This window comes from Candoia aspera, chromosome 10 (assembly GCF_035149785.1).
Source record: "Candoia aspera isolate rCanAsp1 chromosome 10, rCanAsp1.hap2, whole genome shotgun sequence".
Taxonomy (NCBI): Eukaryota; Metazoa; Chordata; class Lepidosauria; order Squamata; family Boidae; genus Candoia; species Candoia aspera.
The window spans coordinates 25,720,354-25,743,831 of record NC_086162.1 but is presented as its reverse complement, the minus strand read 5'-3'; the positions used below and the strand labels follow the sequence as shown (position 1 = coordinate 25,743,831).

The 23,478-nt window shown below is 53.6% G+C and overlaps 2 protein-coding genes across 2 annotated transcripts; both read right to left on the bottom strand.

Moving 5' to 3' along the window:
• Positions 1–1,293: 1,293 nt before the first annotated feature.
• On the bottom strand, positions 1,294–1,805 carry LOC134503725 (transmembrane protein 229B-like). Its single transcript, XM_063312630.1, has one exon. The coding sequence runs from the start codon at positions 1,803–1,805 to the stop codon at positions 1,317–1,319; it is 489 nt and encodes a 162-aa protein (XP_063168700.1). The 3' UTR covers positions 1,294–1,316.
• A 7,250-nt stretch (positions 1,806–9,055) lies between these two features.
• On the bottom strand, positions 9,056–9,663 carry LOC134503641 (transmembrane protein 229B-like). The gene has a single exon (XM_063312519.1). It carries the CDS (start codon positions 9,569–9,571, stop codon positions 9,071–9,073), a length of 501 nt encoding a protein of 166 aa, XP_063168589.1. The 5' UTR covers positions 9,572–9,663; the 3' UTR covers positions 9,056–9,070.
• Positions 9,664–23,478: the final 13,815 nt, after the last annotated feature.

The window sequence follows — 23,478 nt, the reverse complement described above, 5'->3', positions numbered from 1 at the left end:
AGGTGGACCCAAATGCAGACTCTTTCCCAACACCTGTGTTCACACAACACCTTTAACCTGGGGATGGAACTGACCCCCTTTCTGAGTTTGCACAGTACACGGCAGAGAACTTTCCACATGGCAGAGTTTGTACCACATGGCAAGCAACCAACAAGCCAGTTTTGAACTAACCAGCCTCTGGGGGGTTGTAATTGACCATGTTGGGCAGATCCAGCCAGGCTGTTCAGAGGAACCGGGAGGTACCTCTGTGTCAGGTTGCACCTAAGTAATAAAATCCATACTGCTGAGATTGCTGTGGGCAAAAGCACCGTGTGGTTTGCTGACAAGGAAAGCCCGGGGCCCACCGCAGAGAGGGGTTTCCCCCCAGTCCCGCGATGCTATGCTTTTGCCCCCACCAGCAGGAAACAAGTCGTGGCAACCTGGCTGAACTGATCGGGAACTGCTCTCCTCCAGGGCAGAGAGGCGTCTTCCTCCCGTACAGGATGGCGGTAACAGCCCGAGACCCCCCTGCCTTTTCGCCCCACGCAGATCCCGGTTTCGGAACTCCTTTCCTGCCCACCGGGGCTCCCTCCACCTGGGGCATCGGAGCAGAGATCAGAGCCTGCCTGACTCCACCGGTCTGAGGGATTCGTCTTCGCCCACAGCAGCAATAGTTGTCTGGCTTTGTGCGCCACCCGGCCCCAGCGGCGACTGGAGGGAAGTGGGCCGTCTTCTGCCTCCGCCTCTGGCGACGGCTGCCCACGCTCTGGGCCGGGCCGGCATCAGCGGGCAGCGGTCTTAAGGAGCAGCCCAGGAGCTGCATAGAGTGGCCCATTCCTGGCCTCCAGAGAAAGGGCGGGGGGTCGTCGCCTTTCAAATCTCCCCGTCGGTTCCTTTTCCTCTGGGTTGTTGTTGTTGTTGTTTATTCATTCAGTCGCTTCCGACTCTTCGTGACTTCATGGACCAGCCCACGCCAGAGCTTCCTGTCGGTCGTCCTCTGGGTTAGGGGGATTTAATTCCGAGTTTTCTCTTGCTATTTCCCGGTCCATTTTACCCCACCCAAAGAGCGCTCGGTTGCTCTTTTAAGGAACAAAGAAATCGATCCGTGCAGCAAATGGCATCACAAAACAGACCGCGAGCCACAGCTGCATTTCGTGTTCGCATCTGGAGCGGCCGCCTTCCCTCCGCGCGGCTCCCCGGGCGTTCTCCGACCCGTCTTCCGCCGCCTTCCCGGCCGGAGAAAAGGGGCGCGTCCACCGGGCACGACGGGCAGGAGCGGGCGGCGTCCGAGCGGGCGGCGCCGGCCCCCCCTCGCCCTCCCGCCGGCGCAGCCGCGGTCAGTCGCGGGTCAGCTCGAAGCGGGGGAGGGGGCGCTGCCGGGGCTTCCAGGCCGGGCCCAGGCGCAGGCGCAGCGTGAGGGCGATGACCAGCCGCTCCAGCAGCAGCGCGCCCACGAACCAGAGCAGGCAGTGCTCCAGGGCGACGAGCCCCAGGAGGTTGTAGCGGAGCCGGCTGTGGTCCCAGGGGCAGGCGCCGAAGCCGCGCAGCAGGCAGCCCGCCACCAGCTGCCAGAGGTAGATGCAGGCGGTGTAGAGGGCGCAGCGCGTCAGGAGGCAGCAGTCCCCGCGCAGCCGCAGGTAGATGCCCTCCAGGGCCAGCCCGCACGTCCCGTAGGCCAGCAGCGGGCAGGCGCTGAGCGGCCCCCGGAAGACCCAGTCCTGGTCCAGGATGAGCACCACGAAGAGCACCTCGCAGAGGCAGCCGTGGATGGCGTAGATGTACGCCCGGCAGAGCGGGCTCAGCGGCTCCCCCGGGGGGCCCTCCATGGCTGGCAAGCTGCGGGCGGGAAGAAGAGACCCGGTGGGACTTGGCTGCTTGAGAGACCCCGCCGCGCCCACGGCTCGCCGGCAGAGGCTCGGCGTCGGTGGCCGCCCCCCACCCTCGGAAACCGGAGGCGGGGGCTGCGCTCGAAAGTTGCAGCTGGCCCACCGCCGCCCTCCCTCTTGGAGGAAGGAGCCGCCCCCATGGAAATAAAAATAGCCCACCCCATGCCAATGCGCCAAATGGCAGTGCCACTGCGCTCACCGTCCCACACCGCCTTCCCTGACCAGGCATACTCTGCAGTGGTGTTGCACTGATGAACCCATACCTCCCTGGCCAGTATCCGGAGGGATAGGAATCGCTGGCCTACCCATCTGGAGGGCACCAGTTGGGGAAAGCTGGTCTGAGAAATCAGAACAAGCTAGTTTGGATGGCTCCCCCCCACTTCAGAACTAATACTTTTTCTTTCTCCCCTATATACAGAACATCACAGAGATGAATGTGATTTATTGAAAAAAAATGCAATAGTCTGGGTAGAAATATTGTGCTGTCCTAAACCAGGATTTACAATCAAGAGTGGCTGGGTTTGGAAAACTCCAAACGAGACAAACCACAGTTTGTCTTAGCGCATTGTGTGAACGCAGCTGGCAAGTCACCAGGTTGCTGCTGATCCTCAGCGCCACCGCTGTGAGGTGCTCAAGGAATATTCCGTAGCAGCCAGGTGACATCCAGGGCTGTGGGGATTCGACTGGCCATCTGTAAGGAGGGGAAGAGGGCCCTTTCCAATCTGGGCAGCCATGGGGTGGGGCAGACAGAGTTCCCTCTTGGCTTTCAGCTCCCCCTCCCCTGGTGCCCCCACAGCACCACCGTAAACTGTGCGCAGGCTGGCGTCTCTCTTCCCTGTCTGCCAACTAACTCACAAGGAACCCCTGGGGCAAGCTCAGATGCATCCAGGGCTTGGAAGGGGGCCCCAACTTCTTAAAAATTCAGCTGAGATGTTTGCCAGCCTTCATGAGGACTAGACACCTGCTCTTGTTTTCCTACTGAAGGAAACGTTTTGCTGGCTGGTCTGTAACCAGAGTGTTGAGCGGTTGCATAATCAAGCCGCATCTTAGCCTGCCATCCTTTACCTGCCCGTGGAATTTCAGTTTATTTTTTTCAGAGGAGGGGAGAGAAGGCCAGGCAAATCTTTATTTCATTCCCCTCTCTTCCTTCCCTTGACTCCTTGCATACTTTCAAATTCACGTTTGCCTCTTGAGGGCTAGAAGCTTGGGTCTTTTTTTTTTTGTGAAATTCTTGGGCTGTGAGGTAAAAGACCAAGACTGCGTAAGAAGGTCAGCAGAGGCCTTAAATTGGAAAGCGGGGTTGGTTTTACCAGACTGGAGTTGTGGTGCAGCTAAAACAGGTTTCTCTGCCTCTTCCTCCAGCAGTAAAGCCCAAGGAATGCCAGAAGGGCTGGGCTCAGTCTGGCCGCAAGTTTGCCTCTTGCGATTTTGTTCCTGGGAACTCTCCATTTGTGTCCCCCCAGGACAGTATTCTTCCTGCAGGAAGAGATGTTTTTCATTGTAGAGTGCTTCTGCACACAGAGGCTCCACAAGCTTCTTTAACCCCCTTACAACGGCGGCAAAGTTATTACTATCCCAATATTTCTGGTGGTGCCTCTGGAGTTTATTGTACAGTAACTACTCCTTTTTGTGTTATCCTCCTGTCCACCACCACCACCACCTTATCCTGCCTTTTCCCCGGGAGCAGAAGGCGGCTTACAGGGGTCCTCGGTAGGTTTCCTTCCCCAACAACAACCCTGCGAGACAGGTTGGGTTGAGAGAGAGCGACTGGACTCAAGTGCTTGTAACGAAGGGGGACTTGAACCGCGTCAAACCCTGCCAAGCCTGCGCCGCACAGATTGTCGAAATGGCCTCCTCGCCCACGTTGAAAGCAGCCTTAAAAACATGCGGACGGTTTCCTTTATTTTTTCAAGTGTTCCAATCCTTTTAGTCAGATGGTTCGATGCCTTTACTGTAACCTCCTGAGCAATAACTGGCAGGATAAAACACGAAGCCTCCAGAAATAAGAAGGCTGACTTTGCCAGCCGGGTGCCCTCCACGTGTGCAGCAGGACAGCTGCCATCATCCTCGGCCAGGGTGGCTATTGGAAACAGAGCACCCAGGGAGCTGCAGGCCAGCCCTTCCAGCGGGCGCCCCCGTGGTTGACCTGCCTCCCAGCCCCCTCCCCTTCCGTGCCTGCAAGCAACATGAATACCCGCGCACCCAGCAGCCTGGCACCCAAGCTGCTTTCCGAGGGGGATGCCAGGCTTGCTCCTCCCATTTCAGCAGCAGCAGCGTGGGGTGACTTACCCGCCAAATGGTGCTCGCTGGGTGCCCAGGCTGCCCTCTCTGCGGAGCCAAGGATGGCCGGTGCTTCAGAAGGATTGGGCCAGCCAGCTGGAAAGTCCAGTGGCCTCTTCCCCGTTTGGAGGGGAATGATGCCTAGTGGCTGGAGCAGTGAGAAGGGAACTCCTAATTCCACTCCGGGTTTAGTGGGTGAGTCACTTCCTCCTGCTGAGGCCTCAGTTTCTCCATTGTTGTGGCACGTTAATTAGAGTGAGTGCTTCTTGTTTGAAGCCAAGCCAGGGAGGAGGAGTGCGCCTTCTTGCACACTCCTGGACCGGCACTGCAGCATCCCCAGAAATACTTGGCAGCAGGACTCAGAGGGGAGGAACACTGATTTATTATGCTCCCGCTCTGCCGGATGGCACAAAAGAATGGTCCTCCAGCTTGGTCCCTCAGCAGTGAGAGAAAGTCACTCTGTACTTGCTCAGAGGCACTTCCCTTTTCCTTGGGCTTAGACTAAAATGGCCTTGGTCATTTGTGGGAACCAGGCCATCGTTCTCAGCCAGAATAAGATTTCCTTCCATTCCAGTGCAGCTTTTATGCAGGTGCAGCCATTGGGACTGGCTAAGCCGGGTTCAGGCTGGCCTGGGGGTTCATGCTCCTCTTTAAGCCTAAATAGATGTTAACTGTTTGGGGCTGGGTGAGCTTACCCTAACAATGGGTAAGCCAGCTAGAGAAGCTTCTTTGACAAACCGTGGTTAAAATAGACCATAGTCTGAGCAATCTGAGTCCCTGTTTGAAGGACTGGCTTGGTGTTAAGCCTGCTGTTGAGGCTGAGCGCAGCAGGCTGCCAGCGTTATTCCAGAACTGGCCCCTTGGGACTCCTTTCCCGCGCCAGGGTAGGAGAGGGGTTTTAAAGTCTGCAGCAGCCCAGGCATCTGTCTGGAGCTACAAGCTGACCTCCCATTCCTTTTGTCTGCGGCCCTCAGAAAGACCCCAGTTGGTCCGGAGGGGTGTTGAAACCACCCAGTGATACTGCAGAGCTGGAAAAGGGTGTGCCCCGAGCCAGTCACGTTGTACCATCCCAGAGAATTGGGTTAATGGAATAAATCACGATTAAGCAATCAGGTGCTCAGGAAGAGAATGGGGAAGAACTGGCTCGGCCATGAGATTTCTGGAAAAGATTGTGGAACCAGAGGTGCCTACCAGCTAAAGATGAGGCATGGTAAAGTTTGCCAAACCACAGGGAGGCATGCGCCACTCGATGCTGCTTCGCTCAGACCCTCCTTGAGTCCTGTGTCCACTTCTAGGCACCAAAAAAAAATTTCAGAGAAACCAGGCAGGTTCAGAGAAGGGCCCTGAGAATCATCCCAAGCCCCAGGAAGGCTGACTGAGGGAAGGGGCCGGGCATGCTCCCTCTCCTGAAACCTGAATGGAGGCACAGAGAAGAAAACCAAGCCCCATTTTCCTTCCTTCCAGAGGGCCGGACACGGAATAACGGGCTTAAGTTGCGGGAAGGCGGATTCCGGTTGAATGTTAGGAAATCGCAGCTCACGGTGAGAGCGGTTTGATGGTGGACCCGCTGACCCACCAGGCTGGCTGCCCTTGCCGGATGTGTTTGCCAGATAGCCGTGGGTCAGGGAGACTCTCCTCCAGATTTCTGCACTGAGCAGGGAGGACTGGATGGCCTCAAGGGCCCCTTCCCACTCAGGATTTAATTATTTTAGGTCAGCACGGGGTAAGTGGGGTCATGAATGCTTCCTAAGGGGCTAGTTTAAACATACATTTAATATGCAAGGAGACCTGACAGAAGTGTCTAAAAGGATCCATTACGGGAGAAAGTAGTTGGAGACGCTCCCCCCCATTTTAATATCCCCTGAACATGGATCCATGCAAGTGTCCCTGTGGCCAGGCATTGTTGTTGCCCACATCTAGAGGGGCCTGCCTTTGGGGCGGGGCTGAGCAAGCTTGTTTCCCAGATGCCTTTGGGGCCTGGTGACCTTGAGTCTTCCAGCTCCCCTCACAGAAGGGTCTACACCCCCTCTTTTTTCTCCTTGGTTATCCAAAAGCCTGTTTGTTACTTCTGGGGGGCAGGGGGGGATGAGACTCTCCCAGCCTCTCTTCCTTTGGTGGTATCTGTGGTTGATTTCAGGAAGCATCTGTTTTGAGTTTTGGATGCCCGCGTTCATGTTTGCAGTTAAACGGGGGAGAGAAAGATTCTGACGTTCTCCTGAACGGGCCATCTGGACTCTCGCTTTACAGACACAGAGTTTTAGCCAATATTGATGTGGAACACTGCCAAGTGTTTTTATCAGGGATTAAGCATGATCTTGTGCATGGGTGCACCCCACCCAGGCACACCTGGGAGCCCTCAGGTACCAACCAGTAGAAAAATTGGCCGGGGATGAGCCTCTTCCGCAATCCATCTGCTATGCGTGTGGCAAAGTAGAAGTGCTGCTTTAAAAAATCCTGGTTTTGCTGGCATCTAGTTGAAAAACAGCTATGGTGGCTCTCCTGGCCAGTTCAGATGCCCCCGAACACTAAATTCTCTGTGCTGGACAAAAGTGCCCCAAGTACAGCTGTCTTCCCAGCTGGAGCCCTCCAGATCACTCTGGAATACACATCCCAGCCTCCCTGCCTAACCTGGCTTTTTGCCCCCCTCCCACAACTTCTGCCTTCCCAGCCAGGGGCCTCTTCCTGGGATCTGTTTCCAGCCGCGGCTCTCGTGCCCTCTGATGGCCAGCACGCGCAGTGCGCTGGAGGGCCCAGGAATAAACAGACTCCGGGCATGTGCAAAGTGGATTCCACTCTATTCTGTGCACAATCCCTCACTGTTCTTTGCAAAGCAGGACTGAGCAAGAATGTTTCCAGGGAGCCACGTTGCCAGTTGGGCAATCCTGAACGCCAGCCCAGCTGGGAGGAATCGAGCTGACCCTGAACGGAGGGAGCTGGCTACTGGCCAAGCTGCCCACAGAGGAGAAGGGAAACGCCCACGAATGAACCTGGGCAGCCTTCCTCTGGTGAAGGAGGTGCACCTTAGACAGCACTCCTGCTGTGATTGCCTAGGCATTGGCTGCAAATCACAGCACACATCTGGGTCATGTTCTGTTTAATTGAGCCAACTGAAGGCATTACGATGATAATTACCCAGTCCCCTGGCTTGTATCCACTGGAATGTCAGGTTAGTAGAATGGCATCCAACCCAACCCAACCCAACCCAACCTTTATTACAACCATAAGGGCAGCAGTCCCTCCCCCGCCCTGTCCCCCGAAAAGGTAAAAATGAAAATATAACAAGCTAAAGGGAACTAGGACAAATTTTCAGACACAAGGAGAGGGGTAGTGTGCAGAGAAGCACAGAACTGTGCAATCCAGAAAGATATCATCTGGTGAGATAGGGAGTGACAGGTAGGCCTTGCCCTCCACTGGGATAGGATAAATGAAAGGTGCCCGTGACTCCCTGCAGGGACAGCCTGTGGCTCAAATGCTCCACTTGGCTATCCCCACCTGCTGATGAAAGGGGATCTTTCTGCTGAGCCACAGTGGGACGGCTGAAGGCAACAGCAGCTGGGCCTTCTGTCCAGCCTGGCCCGGCCCGGCCCGGCCCTTGGAGAAAACTGGAAACCTTGAAGCTGTCTGCCTAGCACAGATTTTCAGACCTTGGTGTAGGCATTGTAAATTTCTTTTCAACAGTACGGTATTGTGATTTCTGCAATGCTGATACTGCCTGGGAGGGATGCGGGCAGTCTATAACCCTGCTTCTCTGGGTTCCAGTTTTCCTAAGACGCCACGTCCACCTGGCGAGAAGGGGGCGCCATGGATCTGGGAAGAAGGAGCGACCCCGGTCTGGATATCACAAAAAGTGACCTGTGCTTTCTCAGCTTGTGTTTGGCCTAGCTTGTAGCACAAACCCTAGTTTGAAAACCAGGGTTTATACCTAGGAGTCTGGTGCAAAGCCCAACACATTTGTGGCTCTGTCAGTGAACTGTGGCTAAGCCATCATGGCTTAAAGTTACGTGTGAAGCTGCTCTGAAATTGGTTTCCCACATCCTGCTAAGCCATCCTGCAATTCATTTGGTGTACCTTAGCTTGTCACTCAAACCAGCTGCTCTGATTCGCAAACTAAGGTTTCTTGCAGGGTGGACAAGATTCCGAAGGGAACCGAGAGCTTCTTTTTGGCCAAAAATTGCGGGCAGGCATGGCCCTCCCAAAAGCGGTGAGTGGGACCAGGACAAATAAAAAATTTGAATTAATTTCCATTTAATTAAAAGTCAATACACACTATACAAGTACTCCCAAGCCATGGAATACATAGCTTTTCCTTTCTGTCCCCCTGAAGGTTACAATTCAGCCAGAAACTTTTGAACGTTTTAAGGGCCAGCCCTGCACTGGAGTTTCACGGCGCACCTCTGTGCAAACCCAACCAGCAGTTTATTCCCTGCAGTCTGGCTTAGCTCTAAGAGGGAACCGAGTCAGAGTTGGTCTCCACAAATGCCCTTCGAGAGCTCCTTTCCCACCAAGTTGAATCGGAAGCCAGCGCCAGCGTCTACAGGTATGGGAAACCACAAAAGGCAGTCACCTGGCACTCAGGACTGGCTAAAATAGGAGGACCCGAGCTCTCGTGCCCCCACCCCCGCCCAGCTGGTCCTTTCCTGGGTTCCAGTGGGGTACCGTTTCCACCCCAGACAGACCAGGCAGGAAGAGCGGGGGCGGGTTTGGTCCTGACAAGCCTAAAGTCACTTGCTTTGCAGCTCGGCTTGGATTCAGCGCCTGCCCCCCATCAAGTCCAGCACTTGTCAGTTAAAGCAAAACGGCTCCTAATTGCCGGAAGTTATTGAGTCTCCCCCAGCCTCGTGCAGTAGGGCCAAAGGGGAGGGAATGACGTGGAGGAGCGCTGCCCAGGCAGGGACAGGGTGGCTGGTCCCTCCCCCATCCCCAAGTCAGTCATCTTTCTGCCTAAAACTGGCGACGGGCCGATCACCGCTGCTGGGCTTCCAGGCCGTGTCCCGCCTGAGTTGGAGCACGTTCCGGATGACCACCTGTTCCAGCAGGAGCGAGCCCACGTACCAGAAGACGCAGTACTCCAGGGTGACCAGGCCCAGGAGGTTGTAGCGGAAGTGGCTGTAGTCCCAGGGGCAGGCGCCAAAGCAGCTCAGCAGATACCCCGTGGCAAACTCCCAGAGGTAGATGCAGGCAGTGTAGAGGGCGCCGCGGGTCGGGAGGCGGCAGCCCCCTTTCAGGCGCAGGTAGAGCTGCTCCAGGGCCAAGCCGCACGTCCCGTAGATGAAGAGGGCCCACACGCTGGTGACTCCCCGGAATTTCCAGTCCCAGTCCAGGACGAAGTCCCACGTGGCCGTGAACATCACCTCCGAGAAGTAGCCGTGGATGGCGTAGATGTACCAGCGGCACAGCGCGCCCAGGGGCTCCCCGGGACTCCCCATGGCTTGCAACTTACGCGGGGGAAGAGGGCAGCGGTGGGAGCTGTTTCTGCCACTTCCTGCAATATCTCAGATAACTCAGTTGTCGACCGGCGCATGGCCGCAGGTGTGCAGCACAATGGACCAGGTTTTCCCTCGCCCCTTTTCACTACCACCACCACCACCACCCAGCAAGGTTGGTTCAGCTAGAAGTGCTGGCTGGGCCCAAGGGAGACTCAGCTCCCCAGTTTGTGAGCTGGGATTCATTCTTCAGGAGTGGAGCTTCTAAATCACCCCAAATCTTTGCTGAGAGGGAGCAGGCCCTTGCTCTCGGCTGTGTGTTGCTGGAAGAATCCCATGGGAGGGTCTCCACCATTCTGCCTCCCTCCCATCACACCTTCCCAGCAGCTAGCATGGGGAGCAGTGTTTCTCAGCCCCGGCAACTTTCAGATGGGTGGGCTTCAACTCCCAGAATTCCCCAGCTAACAGGGCCAGGTGGGGAATTCTGGGAGTTGAAGTCCACCCATCTGAAAGTTGCCAGGGCTGAGAAACACTGATCTGGAGGTTCAGCCTCGGACAGTTTCCTTCCACCAATTGTTCTAACCCTCCCCAAAGCCTTCTGAACTGGTGCCTGTCACACATCCTGTAGCAGACAGTTCCACCTGCCAATTATGGTTCCTGCCGGTCCCGCGCAGCTTCCTCCCTACGAGCTGCGGAGGAGGGCAGCTGACTCCCACACAACCGCCTGCTCTGTTCTCGGGATGACTTGCACCCAAACAGCACAAGAGCTGTTCCTTACCTCCAAATTGCTGTGACCGGTTTCGTTCGTGCCAACGGACCCACAAAGGACCCAGGGGTCCAAAAAGGCTCGGGAGGCCCCACTGTGCTGCCACAGCACCACTTCCTCACCCTGGAAGGAAAGGTTTCCCCGTGAGCAGAGCAGCAGGGGGTTTTGTTCTGGGGTGGAGGAGTCCCCAGGAGCCTTGTGAGGGCTGCAAAGCCGGTCCTGCACCCTGTCTGGTGGGTGAATCACTCCTTGACAGGCCCTCAATTTCTCCGTCCCTGGAAGGCAGGAAAACAACCCGGGGCCTACCTGATGAGGTGATTAAGCCGGCTCCAGGAAGCACTGTTTCCGCCTTGCCTCTCTTCTCAGCCTTGTAAATATTTGGCAAAGCCAACAAGTGTCCTGCTTAAAGTCCAGGTCAGCGGGTACGGTGCCAGGGAAGACCAAAGCCCTGGTGCCTTTTTGCATTGCATGGCAGGGGAAAGCTGGCGCTCGGCCTCCGTTCTGCGCATCTTGCCTCCGAATTTCTGCCCCAGCCTTTCAGCCCTCCCTGGGGCAGCTCTCTTGGCACCTGCCCAGCTTTCTGATCTCACCAACCCAGGCTGGTAAACAGGGAGCCTGCCCCAGAGGGAACCGGAACCCTAACCCTAACCCCAACCCTAGCCACTCTTCAGTCTGTCCTCTTAATTGGGCCACCAAGAGCTAGATTTCTGAACTGTGAGGTGTAACTAAGGAAGGGTGGCACGCCAAGGCAGAACAAAGAATGGGCAGGTGTGCCCCTTTGTCAAAGCAGGCTGGGAGGAGAGAGAAGCTGGGGAGCAAATGAGGAAGAGATGCACGTCCTTGCCTGGCCTTTGTTGCCTTCTGTGTGTGCAGGTGTTGAAGTTTGCTTTAAAAAAACCATTGTGGAGAGGCAGGGTGGCAGGCAGGAAGTAGCTGGGGGGGATTAGCTGCATCATTCTGAAATTTCAGATTTGTTCTTTGCTCGGAAGTCCCACCTAAGGAAGGGGGATCTCCATAATTGCTAGGAGTGTCTTTCCGGGCCCTGCCATCAGGAAGAGGAAAGGTGGCTTTTTGGCTCTTGTCGTCTTGGCCCATGTGAGCCCTTTGAGGTAGGCCAGGCCAGGAAACAGACTTTGCGAGAAATGCTGGATACGATCCAGATGAATCATGGATCAATCAGCCCAGAGTTCTCACTCAAGGCCCAAAAGACCAGGCTCAGATGGTCCTCCCTCGGACACAGGATGCGAAAACCCAGCTCTCAGGAGGAGGCTCTGATGCTGGCATTTCTGGATTTAGCTGGATTTACAGTGCAGGGACCGTCACAGCCACCATGCAGGACAGGCAGGCAGAAGACGAGCCAAGCGCACCCACGAACACCAACTGGCAGTCAGGAGACACGACGAAAACTCCTCAATCGCACAACACAGGGACAGACTCAACCACAGGTTCAGCTGGGAAACTGTGAGCATCCTGGACCAAGCTAACTCCAAAAACGCTGGGGAATTCCTGGAAGCCTGGCACTCGGACACACCAGCCATCAACAGTCACACAGAGATAGGCCACATCGATACACCATTCAAGAGAGACAATAGAAAAGCTGAGAAGGAAACCAAAGGACCAGAACGCATCCTCGCCAGCAGCCAGCGCCCAGAGAAGCAGGGATTAGCACCAGGCAAGCAGCCCGGCAGGAAACAATGCCCCAGTCAGGGAACTACCAAGGAGAGAACAACGCCCCCACCTGCACTGGCCGGGCAGGCGACTGCGTATGAACAGGGGGCACTGACGATGCAACCTAGGCAGGTAACGCAACGCCTGCAAGCCAACAGCCAGCTCCACAATCTCCACAGCCTGACAGCGTCTCCCCTTTCTTCCCTCTTACTTCCCGCTTACAGCAAAGAGAGTCGAGGTGGAGTCAGTTTGAGTTGCTTCCTACCGTTTTCTTCCTTTCTCAAGTCAGATTTGCATTTTGCTAACTGCTGCCCCAGTCACCTCCTCCTCCAGGGCCAGCCCTGTGGTTCTCTGCAGCAGCTGGAATCCCCATGTGCAGGACAGGAATCGTCACTCTGATGAGGTTGGAAAGGCCGTGGCTCAGGGTCCGCTCCCAAGGGCGCTGTGAACATGTCTATGCTGGTTTTTTGACAGTGGAACATGGCTTGCTATGGCTTTAAACTTCCTGGTCCAGCCTCCAGCCCATCCATGACCTATCCAGGCACAACCATGCTTAGCTTCCAAGCCCATGCAGTGTAGACACTTGCCTCCATCTTTGAGCCCACCTTTGGGGAGGTCTCGGGAATCACCCAGATGGGTGGTGAAGAAATGTGATAGATAAATAAATAAAATAAATAAAATAAAACCTTGTACGGTCACCACTAATTAGGGACAAGCAGCCTGAAATCATGCTTAAGTTTAGAAAAACAAGATGGGAAAGGAAGAATATCCTTGACATGAATTTAAGAGGGATAGATTAATGACAGGTTGTTAAACTTCAGAATTACACCATATGACTTTTTTTAGATGTGTACACCGTCCTTCCAAACAGTCTTGGAACTCATCTACTATACTGATATTTTAAATTGCATCATTTACTCACCACACTCAGTGATAAAATAGGTTGCGGGGTTATTAAAGAGAAGTTGTTTGGAATGTTACGTTTAATTGTAAAAGTATTGAGTAACATAAATGTGTCCTTTCTCACCCCTGCAGACTTTTTTTTCGGGGGAGGGTCTCTAAGGAAGATACTGAATTCATTTATTTGTTAATTTCATTATTTTAAATATGAGTTTACATCCTGCAGTTTTGGCTCTGGCGGTATTCACTTTTGACCTGCCTAATTTTCTTCTGGTCATTCCAGCTCCTGAAACATGACCAAGAGCCGCTTCCTATGGTGGTAAGTATTCTTGGCACAAGCATATGAAGACTGCTGTAGCTGTGGATTCTTGTGTGCTAGGCAGGGTTGGACTAGATGATCTCCATGGTCATTTCCAACCTTTGCGTTCTATTATTCAGAATTGTGGTGAAGTTCGTTCTGAGCTCTCCAAGACTGTATGCGGCTGGAAGAGTAAGAGGGACTAAAATATTCAAATGGGATAGAGTCAGCTATTTTCCTGAGGACTAGTGACTCATATTGTGGATGAGAGATTTTTTTAATTAGAGCAACAAGCCATTTGTTTCCTTGTTTGTCAGTTAGGTTGACAGACAGTGATCCTAAGATCTTTATATATTGTTTGTTTTGTTTTATATCATAAGGTACTTCTGTTTGGAGATCTTAGTCATGAAAATGGGATTACTGTACTGGAGTGAGATCTCCCTACCCACCCTATTAACCCTGCTGAGTAGGAAACAGCCAAAATTATAGGGTAAAATCTAAAAGAGGCTCCTGTTTTAAAAACTCACAGGAGATCCAGGCCCTGCCCACCTCAGAGGTGCATCCCCACCCTACCTGTTGCCTCCCCCTCCCAAAGCCCTTAAGTGCAGCCCCCCCCCCCCCGCAGTTGATCGTCCCAGCTTGGATCCAAATGGGGGGCACATATGGAGTGGCCTAATCGGAGGGCTGATCAATGGGCCCAACACAAACTGTGATGGGTTGTGGGAAGGACGCCTGGGGGTCCAGAGAGGGGGGAGTCCAAAGAATCAAGGGGACAGCCATGACTGCATGCTGAAAGCTCTGATCCTTGTTTATGAGCAACACAACCAGAGACATTTTGACCTGTATAGAAAGCAACTTTTTTCTGAATGCACAATACCAGGAGTGTGATCTTGGAGAGCCCTCTTTTGGCCATCCAGCCCCCTTCCCATCTGTCTGGGGACATTTCAGTCTCTGCTTAAAGATCCCCACCCTCTAAAGCTGTGTTGTTCAAACGTGGGCACTTTAAGAGGAGTGGACTTCAACTCCCAGAATTCTGGGAGTTGTAGTCCACCCCTCTTAAAGTGGCCACGTTTGAAAAACACAGCTCTAGGGCTCTTCCTAAACAAACAGTGGGCTTGCTCTGAGTAGCACTCTACAACTCACTGTCACAAAAGTCATGAGAGAGATTGCACTGAGGCTGAGGGAGAAGGAGGCGTCTCTGAAGACACAAACCGTCCATCCTGGCTTATCAATGGAATGGGTCCTTAGCTAAAAAGAGATTCAAACACTTCAGGGGGAGCTGCCTTAATGGGTCAAGGTGGGCTGGAGAGTCCTAACCCCGTCCTCGAGGTCCTGTATTCCAACCCCTAATTCTTGGTGTTAAAGCCCACCCAAGGAACTCCATGTGAATGTGGCTTCCTAGACCATGGTCTGCAGTCCACAGGAGGGGCAATAATTTTGTGCATTTGCATGGCGTGTACGTTGCACCCGAACCAAGGAAATGTGTTTCGGCTTCACATGAGGTCCTGGCTCATGTGGTGCACTCACCCCAGGACCCCCTGCTCACTGTTCTTTGGACGCATCCTGGCTTGGTGCCTGGAACTGCAGAGAGGACCCTATTTTCCCTATTTCCTACATTCCAGCACAGTTTGCATTGCATTGAGATTAGCGCTACCATTTTGGCAGTACCTTTGGGGAGAATCTGGGACTAATCCTGAGACCAGGGAGGGGGCTACAGGAGATTGAAGGGCCTTGAACTGTACCCCTCTCTGATTTATGCAGACCAGCAGTAGCTCTTAGGTTTCGGGGTGAAACCCTGCAAGGTCACTGCTATGGATTTGCACCCAAACCCCTGCAGAAGCCACCAACCAGCACATTCGGAATTCTCCTCTCCTTGGTAGCCATGGCCCCCTCCCCCCTTGCCAACTGGAACGGCTCCTTCAGATGCCCCAGCCAAGGTGCCAGCTGGGTCTAGGGGAATTGGCACCCACTGAGAGGGCCATCAGCATGCAGGGTGGATTAATCAGCCATTCTCCCTGCCTCTCTCTCTGACCCAGCTGGCATAGCTTGCCCCCCCCCCAAGCCCCTCCGGCCCTTCTTCAGCTTGTGCCAACTTGCCCGGGCAGAGCTCCTCCACTCCCCCCGCTTACCTGGTGCCCCTGAGAGCTGAAGGCTGAGGAGAGGCAGGCGCTGCCGGAAGATGTGCTGCCTTGGGAAGTGCCTTTGAGGGAGGCTGGCGCTGTCCTGCCACACTTGAACCTGGAGGGTGTGGGGCGTTGCTTGGTGGCAGGAGCGGTTTGGCCATCCCAAAAGGCAAGGAGGAAGAGCAACGGGAAGGAGGGAGGGAAGGGCTGGGCACGAGCAAGACCTGGACTGGCTTCTCTGCAAAGCCCTTTCCAGTCTCAGCAAGGTTGACTTGAGGACTAGTAGCTTGGTTCTACGAAAAAGAAGAAACAAGCCAAGCTAACCCTTGGTTCCTGGCCTCCTGCTGGGGATTGCTGATCCAGATCGTGGGGAGTCATTCAGGGGAGAGGTCCTCTGCTTATGCTCAGAGCCACCTCTCGTTTGCATCGCCCCAGGCCCCCCAGAGGCGTCGGTGACGCAGCCAGTCGGAGCTTAGCCGCTTGGTGCCCCTCGGCCGCTTTGAAGGAAAGGCTCTTTTTGCAAAGACGATACCTGGATTCAATTAAACTGCCACTCTAAACTCAGCGGGTGGCTCCGTTAAAATCAACAGAACTTCACGGAAAAGGTGGCTACGATGACAGCCCTTGGCTTGGCAGGGATCAGTGTAAATTTCTGCAGAGGCAGGCATGGGAAGCATCACAAGTGTTAATGAACAAAATGAGGAACAGCATCTCTGTGTTTCCTTTGCTCTTCCCTTCTCATCTCCCTTTCCTTTTGTGCTCTTTTCTTGGGATTCTTACAGCTGGGCAGAGGCGCCAACTTCTTAATGACTGGCCCTGGGGAACCAGCCTCCCCCAGCGTAAACCACTCCCGATGTTTCAGGACTAAATAAAGCCTCCTTCAAGTCGGGTGTGACTGCTGAGGACTCCTTATCCTTTACTTGGCAGCAGTATGAAATTGGTTCGCCAGGGCTGAGATGAAGTTTCCTCGAACTCCGAGCTGGGGTGGTCACTGGGAATGATCCAAACACATCTGGAGGGCACCAGCTTGTAGAAAGCCAACTTTCACACTTTTTCTTTCGGGAATCAAATACGTGCAACGTATTTGCTGCTGCTGCTGCTGCTTAAAGCAACTTACTTATAATTATGTCTCCGGACTTCCCTGGCAAGCAGTTACCATTTATCTCAGCCCTTGTCCATCTGGCAAAACCAGCAGATCCTCTGGACCCTGATTTGCAGACGATTAGAAGGCTGGCACAGACCCTACTCAGTTTGCCCTGCAGCTCAGCACCTGATAGGAGTGGGCGTGTTATGCTGAGGAGCAAAAGACCCCACCATTTGCAGTCCAGGAGAACAGACTTGCTGAGTTACCTGTCTCAGGTGCAGGCTGAACGCCTGCTGATGAACAACACTGACTTTTATCCTGCAGCATCTTTTATGGGGAAGGGTAGTTTCAGTGGTGTGTGTGTGCGTGCACTTATATATCCTCAGATGTAGCCTTTTCGATGAGTTGCACCTACCTATGGATCCCTTACCAAGCTGTTGAGTCTTCGAGGACATCAGGAGCGCACACTTGCACATTCCACTCTCATGGGTTGAACTGGAGGACCTCTGTTCCCTGGCAGGGGTGCTGCGTCATGGGCATTTTCGGCACCTTGGTGGTGAGTCACTCCAGAAACAGCCCAAGCAACGCTAATAAGGAAGGAAGGCAGCCAGCAGAAGGCTGTTCCTTCAGAACTGGTTTCGTGCCTTTGCCTAACAAAGACCTTGGCTTTGGCACAACCCTTAATCTCGGCTAAACCTCAAATAAACACACATTTTTCTCTCATGAGCCCCTCCCCAAAACCTTGGTTTCTGTACCCAGCTTTGTATTCTACATTGCTCATCCTTCTGGCACTGAAACCCAGGCATATTCCTAATGGTATCTTTATTTAAGACATCTGTGCTCTCAGCTTTAAATTGAGATATTTGAGATGGCTGGCAACGATTTAAAAACGGTGGAATTCGCACAAAGCCAGCAACAAATGGAAAAGGACCATGCTAGAATTATTACTGCTAAGCAATCTCAGCATTCTGGAATTCGGAAGGCATGCTAAGAGGGTTTCCTTGCACGGCTGTGTAGTGAGAGACTGTAAGACCTTTGGAGCAGGGATCTGAGATACTGTACATTGTAACGTGCTGCACCTGCAAACTGGTTTTAATTTATTTACCACCACCCCCACCCCAGGCCCGAACGGGTTATTGTCTGGTGCTCGGGTCCAACCCAGGCACTTCTTCACGGGAGAGAATGCCAGTATTTGAGACGCAGCTGGCAGCTTCCCCTCCTCTCAAGTGCGTTCCTAGCTCAGCTCCCACAAGGGCCCTTGACTGCAGGGAAAAGCCTGAAGCAGGAACACCTGGCTCAGCAGCCAAGGGGGAAAATGTTCTCCCCTGAACGCTGTGATGTGTCAAGTGGGACAGAGAGGCTTAAACGCTCCCTTGCAAGGAAACCACAGCGAGCCCCTTAGGAGCAGGTGAGCGAGGCGTAATCCAGCCAGATTATGAAACGGAGGTTCTGAGGAGCCGGCCAACAGAGCAGGAGTGTCTATAGGGTATGGTAAAAAATGTCCACAAATCCACAGGGTATGATCAAAAAATGTCAAGATGGTGTCTGCAACAGTGGGATTGAAGCTCCTCCTGTTTTTTATGTGCAATGCATATAAAAAACAGGTGGAGTGTTGAGTGTGCTATTGCAGATGTCACCTTGGCTTCTTTTGATCACATGCTGTGGAGATCCCCACAAGAAAACCCAGCACCCATTATAAGGGTCCTTGCCCTTAAAGCTCACGTAATGCAAATGTCCTTCCTAACCACCTGGTAACCATCTCCATCGTGTTTTGGAACCCAGGCCTGGTGTGCCAAGCTTCCAAGTACAAGCAGCATCTCGCTGCAACTTTTACCATGAATGTTTCTTGCGAGCTCACTTGTGCTCCATTAACAGAGCCTGATCTAAAACAAAGTTAATTTAAATAGGTTGGCCTTTAAGGGCAGCGTGTCACCTAATATCATGGCTGCGTGTGACTCAGATTCCACCAAGCCGCTGGCAGGGTCAGCTTGGAAGTGGCCAGTGTCCTTTGTAGCCCCTTCCCCAATTATTAGAAAGCATTAATAGGGTTACCTGGTTGCAGCCATCCTGGGCACCTACGAGGTGGGGGGGTGAGGGAAGAGCTATCATGCACATCATGGCATCATGGGGCAAATGATGCAAACTGCACCGTCTGTGTGATGAGCGGCAGTTTGGTGCAGTGGTTAAGATGCCAGGCTACAAATCAAGACACCATGAGTTCAAGTCCTCCGTCAGGGATGAAACCAGCTAGGCGTCTTTGGGCCAGTCTTTCTCCCTCAGCCTCACAGGGGTGCTGCTGCAGGAAAAATAGGAGCATTACGCGCTCTGCTTTGAGTTGTGCAAAATACTGTAAAGGCAGGACAGACATCTAGTTAAATCGTACTTTCCCCCCTGATGTCCCGGCATGTGATGCCATTGCGCCTGGTGCACAACACCAGGCAGGAAAACAGGGCCCCTGGCGCTGGCACAACCCCACGACTCCTGGAGTTCATTTCTTATCTGGCCGCAGAGCAACGCTGTGTGGGGCGGGCGAGGGGGCGTGGAGGAGATAACAGGGTTGACCAGCTCTGGTCTGGCTTAGGGGGCTGAGCCGCTGAAAAAGAGGGTGGGGCCGGCAGGCAATTCTGGGGGGTCCCGCCGGCTTGCGGACTCCGTCGTGGCACGACCAACCTTTCTCTGTCTCTGTAATCCAGACCCCGGTCGGGGCTTTTCCTCTGTTCCCACGAGAGCTAACCCAGCCCCCCCCCCCAACCTGGCCCGGGTCACTTTCAGGGGCCGCCAGCCGGTTCCGGCGGCTGCGGAGCGCGCCGAGATCGCCCACCGGCCGGCCGTCGGCACCAGGGGCAGGCAGCGCCCAGGGGCAGGGCTACCGCGACCAGGCGGCGCTGTCCAACCGGGAGCCGAGCCGCTTCGCCGCCTGGAAGGCAGGGCGGCCGCCGGGAGGAGACGCCGCGCGGGGCGGGCGGCCGCTTCACCCGCCCAGGAGGGCGAAGTGGGGTAGAAAGCGGGGCCGCCTCCGCTCTTCCCCCGCAGCTGTTCGGAGCCGCGAAGAAGGGAGGGGGACCCTCGAGGAGGGCCAACGACGCGCAGCGGCCGGCGGGGAAAGAGCCCGCCCCGGCCGGCCCCGACGCTCGCTCCCTGCCTCGCCGGCCTAAAATACAGCACGCGAAATAGTCGGGCCGCGTGACCTCGCGGGAGAAGTAGAGCCGTAGCAGAACCCTGGGCGTTGTAGTCCTGCCGGGGACGGGGCCCCCTCCAGCCCTCCCCCTGAAGCGCATGTGTGGGGAGAGGCGGCCGACCTCGCTCGCCACCGGAGGGCGCGGCGGACTTCGCAGTCGGCTGGTGCTCTCCGGGTGAACCGCAACTCCCATCATCCCCAGGCTGCCCACCTGGCAGGGCTCCCGCCTGTGGGGCGGCGGGCAGGTACATGTCTTCCTCAAACTGAGATGAGGTGGATTTGGGGGGAAACTAACCCGGTCTTTCCAAGGCGGTGAGTCCTGCTAACTTCAAGGTTCTTGTAGATACTTGTTCGGTGCTGATCGGAAAAACACTTTTTAAGAGAGAAGAACGCTCAGCCCTTGCACGGAGCCTCAGAATTCTGCCTTGCACTTAAAAAGAAGTCCAACTTGATTTTAAAAGTTTTTTTTTAGTTTTTGTTCCTCAAAATATTTTTGCTGTTGTTTTTCCAGATCTGTGAGAGAGGCACAGATGGAAGGAGAAATGGTCTCCGTTTGGTCTCCAGGATGCAGAACCGAAATGTACTAGGCATCAGAAGAACAGATGGTAGCCCTGATTGTGGTTCTGAGTTTGGTGGGGAAATTCAGCCAACTAGCTTTGTCTCTTCCTTCCCCTTTCCTTCCCATACCCATTACACAGGCTGGGGAAACTGAACTGTTGACTCCATACTCAGTCCCTGAAAATCAGTCTCCCCTCCCCTCCTTCCCTCCCTCCCTCCCGCCCTTCTTCCTGTCAAAAGAGAGTGCCTCTAATGCTCTGTGGGCTGGGCCCCGCGTCCCTCCTATTGTGATGGAGGGAGGCCTCCCCCACGATTTGCGCCTGCCTGGTGGGCTGCTTCCCACTGTGCCTCCCCCTCCCTCCCGGATCCTGCCAGCACTTCCCCTTGGCGCGTGGGGTGTGCCGGCCTGGCCACCTACGCAGCAGGACTCAGTGGCTGTTTGTGGATGCTGACGGATTGTTCTTGTTATTGTTCATTGCCATGGTGATGTCGGTTTAGCAATAAAACTGAGGATATTTCCCCAGGATCTTGGCTCGCAAGGTTTGCAAGGCTGGGCTTGCCCGCATTCCCACTGGCTTTTTCCCTGTGGAATTTCCCACGTCTTTGGTGCCCTCCAGATTCCATTCGTCTGGATTGCTTTGGCCGGATCTGCCCGTTGGTCTTCTGATGCTCCTGTGGTGCTTAGAGGGCAGTGGCCTCGGGTTAGGCTAAATGACCTCCAGGCGTCCTTTGGCGAGACGTGCAAACTCTCACCCAGAGCCCAGAATCATCTCTGGAATCGTCTTGGCTCCTTTCTCAGGGACCTTGCTTATTCCAGCCCCTGTCGTGGGTCAGCACGCCTGAGCCAAGTCCTGGACCAAAATAATCCCTTTATTTATACGCTTCTTTGAGGTCTTCTAATTTCTTGGCTTGTAAACTTTTTTTTTTCCATACCAAAATTGGAAATGGTGAACCGACCTTAAGTGAGGCATTTGCTCTGCCCTAAACCAGATTTTCTCAGGCCAGCAGGCTTGACCCCTGTCAAGAAAAGGCTTTGGAAGAAGCAGGTAATACTGTCGGGAAAAGATAATTTAAATGCTTCACAAAACTCAGAAATAGCATGTTCTATTTCCAAGCTGCCCGTTTCTGTGTTAGTTCATCCCTTTCAAAAGGATGTTGCATTTCAGCTATATGGCTAAAGTTCCTCCATCTTGGGTTTTTAAAAATCTATTTATTTATTCCATTTTTATAGCCACCCATCCCACATAAATGACTCTGGGCAGCTCACAGAACTAAAAACCACAGCAAAATGTAACATACAAAATACAAATAATCCATAAAGCCATATTAAAAGAAGATTAAAGCCTTAAAAACCATAATCAGCTGCATTTAAAATCCATACACCACAAGCAGTATGAGCATCTGACTGGCTCCATGTACCATGGATGAAAGGAATAGCAAAAAATAAATAAAAGTTTTTTTGTTTGTATTTAATTCTTTTTAAGTACTGTGTCCTTCAGCCCCCAAAGCCTTGAGCATCTGATAAAGGTGATTGAGAAAACAGTCTCTGTCCATAGGCTTCCAGTCTAAAGACATGGCACAAGAAGAAAACTGGTGAGGGAGAGGAAGGAAGCAAAAATTAGTTTTTCTGCAAAATGTGCATCTGCAAACACTGCACTTTCCTGCAAGCGTCCCACCTCTGGTCTCTCTCTGCTATCTGGCCTAAGAGTTAGCTGTACTCCAGCAAACAGCTCTCCAGCTTTAATGTTTATCTGCCTGATTCAAAATACCAGGCAGCAGATGATGGGAGAGACATTTTCTGCTGGGGACCTGGAAAGCTGAACCCAGTCAGGGGCCAAACTGATCCGTTTGGACAAACTGTCTGACCTGGAATCAGGGGGCCTGCAGTGTTCCTGGAGTGAAGCTCAGGCCTAAAGGCCAGCTGCTGTCTCTCAAACTGGCCAACCTTACAGGGCTGTTGTGAACAGAAATGAAACATGCCATATATGTTGTCCTGAGTTCTTTGTTGGAAGGATGAGGTATGATTGTTCATAATGAGAGCTAAATCAATGACAGATTGTCACAGTGATTAACAATAAAAATCAGAACTCAGATTAACAATCAGCCTGGATCTTCTTGATTTGACTCCTAAATCAGTTTTTTCTCCAGGGAGCCTCCGTCTGTCTCCCCGCATCCTCCCCCTTCTGCTGTGGACCATTGCACAAGACAGTGCATGATGGATTCAACTTAGCGGGACAGGTCCTCATTCTGTTGGGGGGGAACCGCAAATGCGTGGCAGTTGCCCCAATCTGGCATGCCGCTTCTTCCTTGGGCTGGATGCAGCGTGCTCTGCGAGCACAGCCATTGCGTCTGTTCCTGGGCTCAGGTTTTGTCTGTTGTGGGAACCCCGCCCCCCAAACCAGCCAGGTGCCGGCTGTTCCTCGAGGTGATGCCCTCCAAACGCAAGGGGCCTCCATGCCCATCACTGGCAGCCAATGCTTGGGAGGGCACCCTGCTGGAAAACCCCAAGAGATCACCCAACCCTACGGGGGACATAGGAGTCTTGCTGGGTGACTCCCGCACTTGTTGGGGCGGCAATTTTTATCTGCCGCCCAGAGTCACTGTGTGTGAGTTGGGCGGCCATATAAATTTGTTTAATAAAACAAATAAAACAAATAATAAATAAAAATCACGTTCTGCTTGGGAAATGCTAAGGGCAGCTTGTTGCGTTTGGGCAGAAATGTGGCTAGACCACCCCTTGGAGAAACGAGGAGGCCGTATTTGGAAGTGGTACATGTTGCTATCTAACAGGAGGGATAGGGAGAGTTAATGGGCAGCATTCCATCTCCGTCTCCTTTCTGCTCTCTTCTTGTGGACTAGAAACATGATCCTGGCCCCCTTTCAGTTAATATGCTGCAGCAGTCCCACATTTACCCTACAGTTCTGTGGGTGGATCGGTTGGGCCCTTGATTTCTCTGCAGTAACAGCTGCCGTTCCAAAGTCCAGGTGTGTGGCTGGGGGGGTGACGTCTCCAGCAGCTGCATTGTGGAGTGGGTCACGCAGGTTGGCTGAGGTGGGATTAAAACGTCCCTTTGCAAAACCTTTGGTCCTGCTGTGGTTTTGAGTTCTGCAAAGGAGGCTCAGGGGGACAGCACCGCTTCAGCCCAGAGGCTCTGCCTGCTGATTTCAAGGGTTCTGGGTGCGAAAGGTGCTCCATTGCTCCAAAGTCGGGTCAAGAGCTGGTCTGGGGAACTCAGGTGTGACTATCAGTAACGCTTCGCCCTCCAGGCAAAACGAGAGCACACTTTTTCTCAGCCTTCCCTGTTTGGACTGTTTGCGTTACGGTGCCCAAGTTG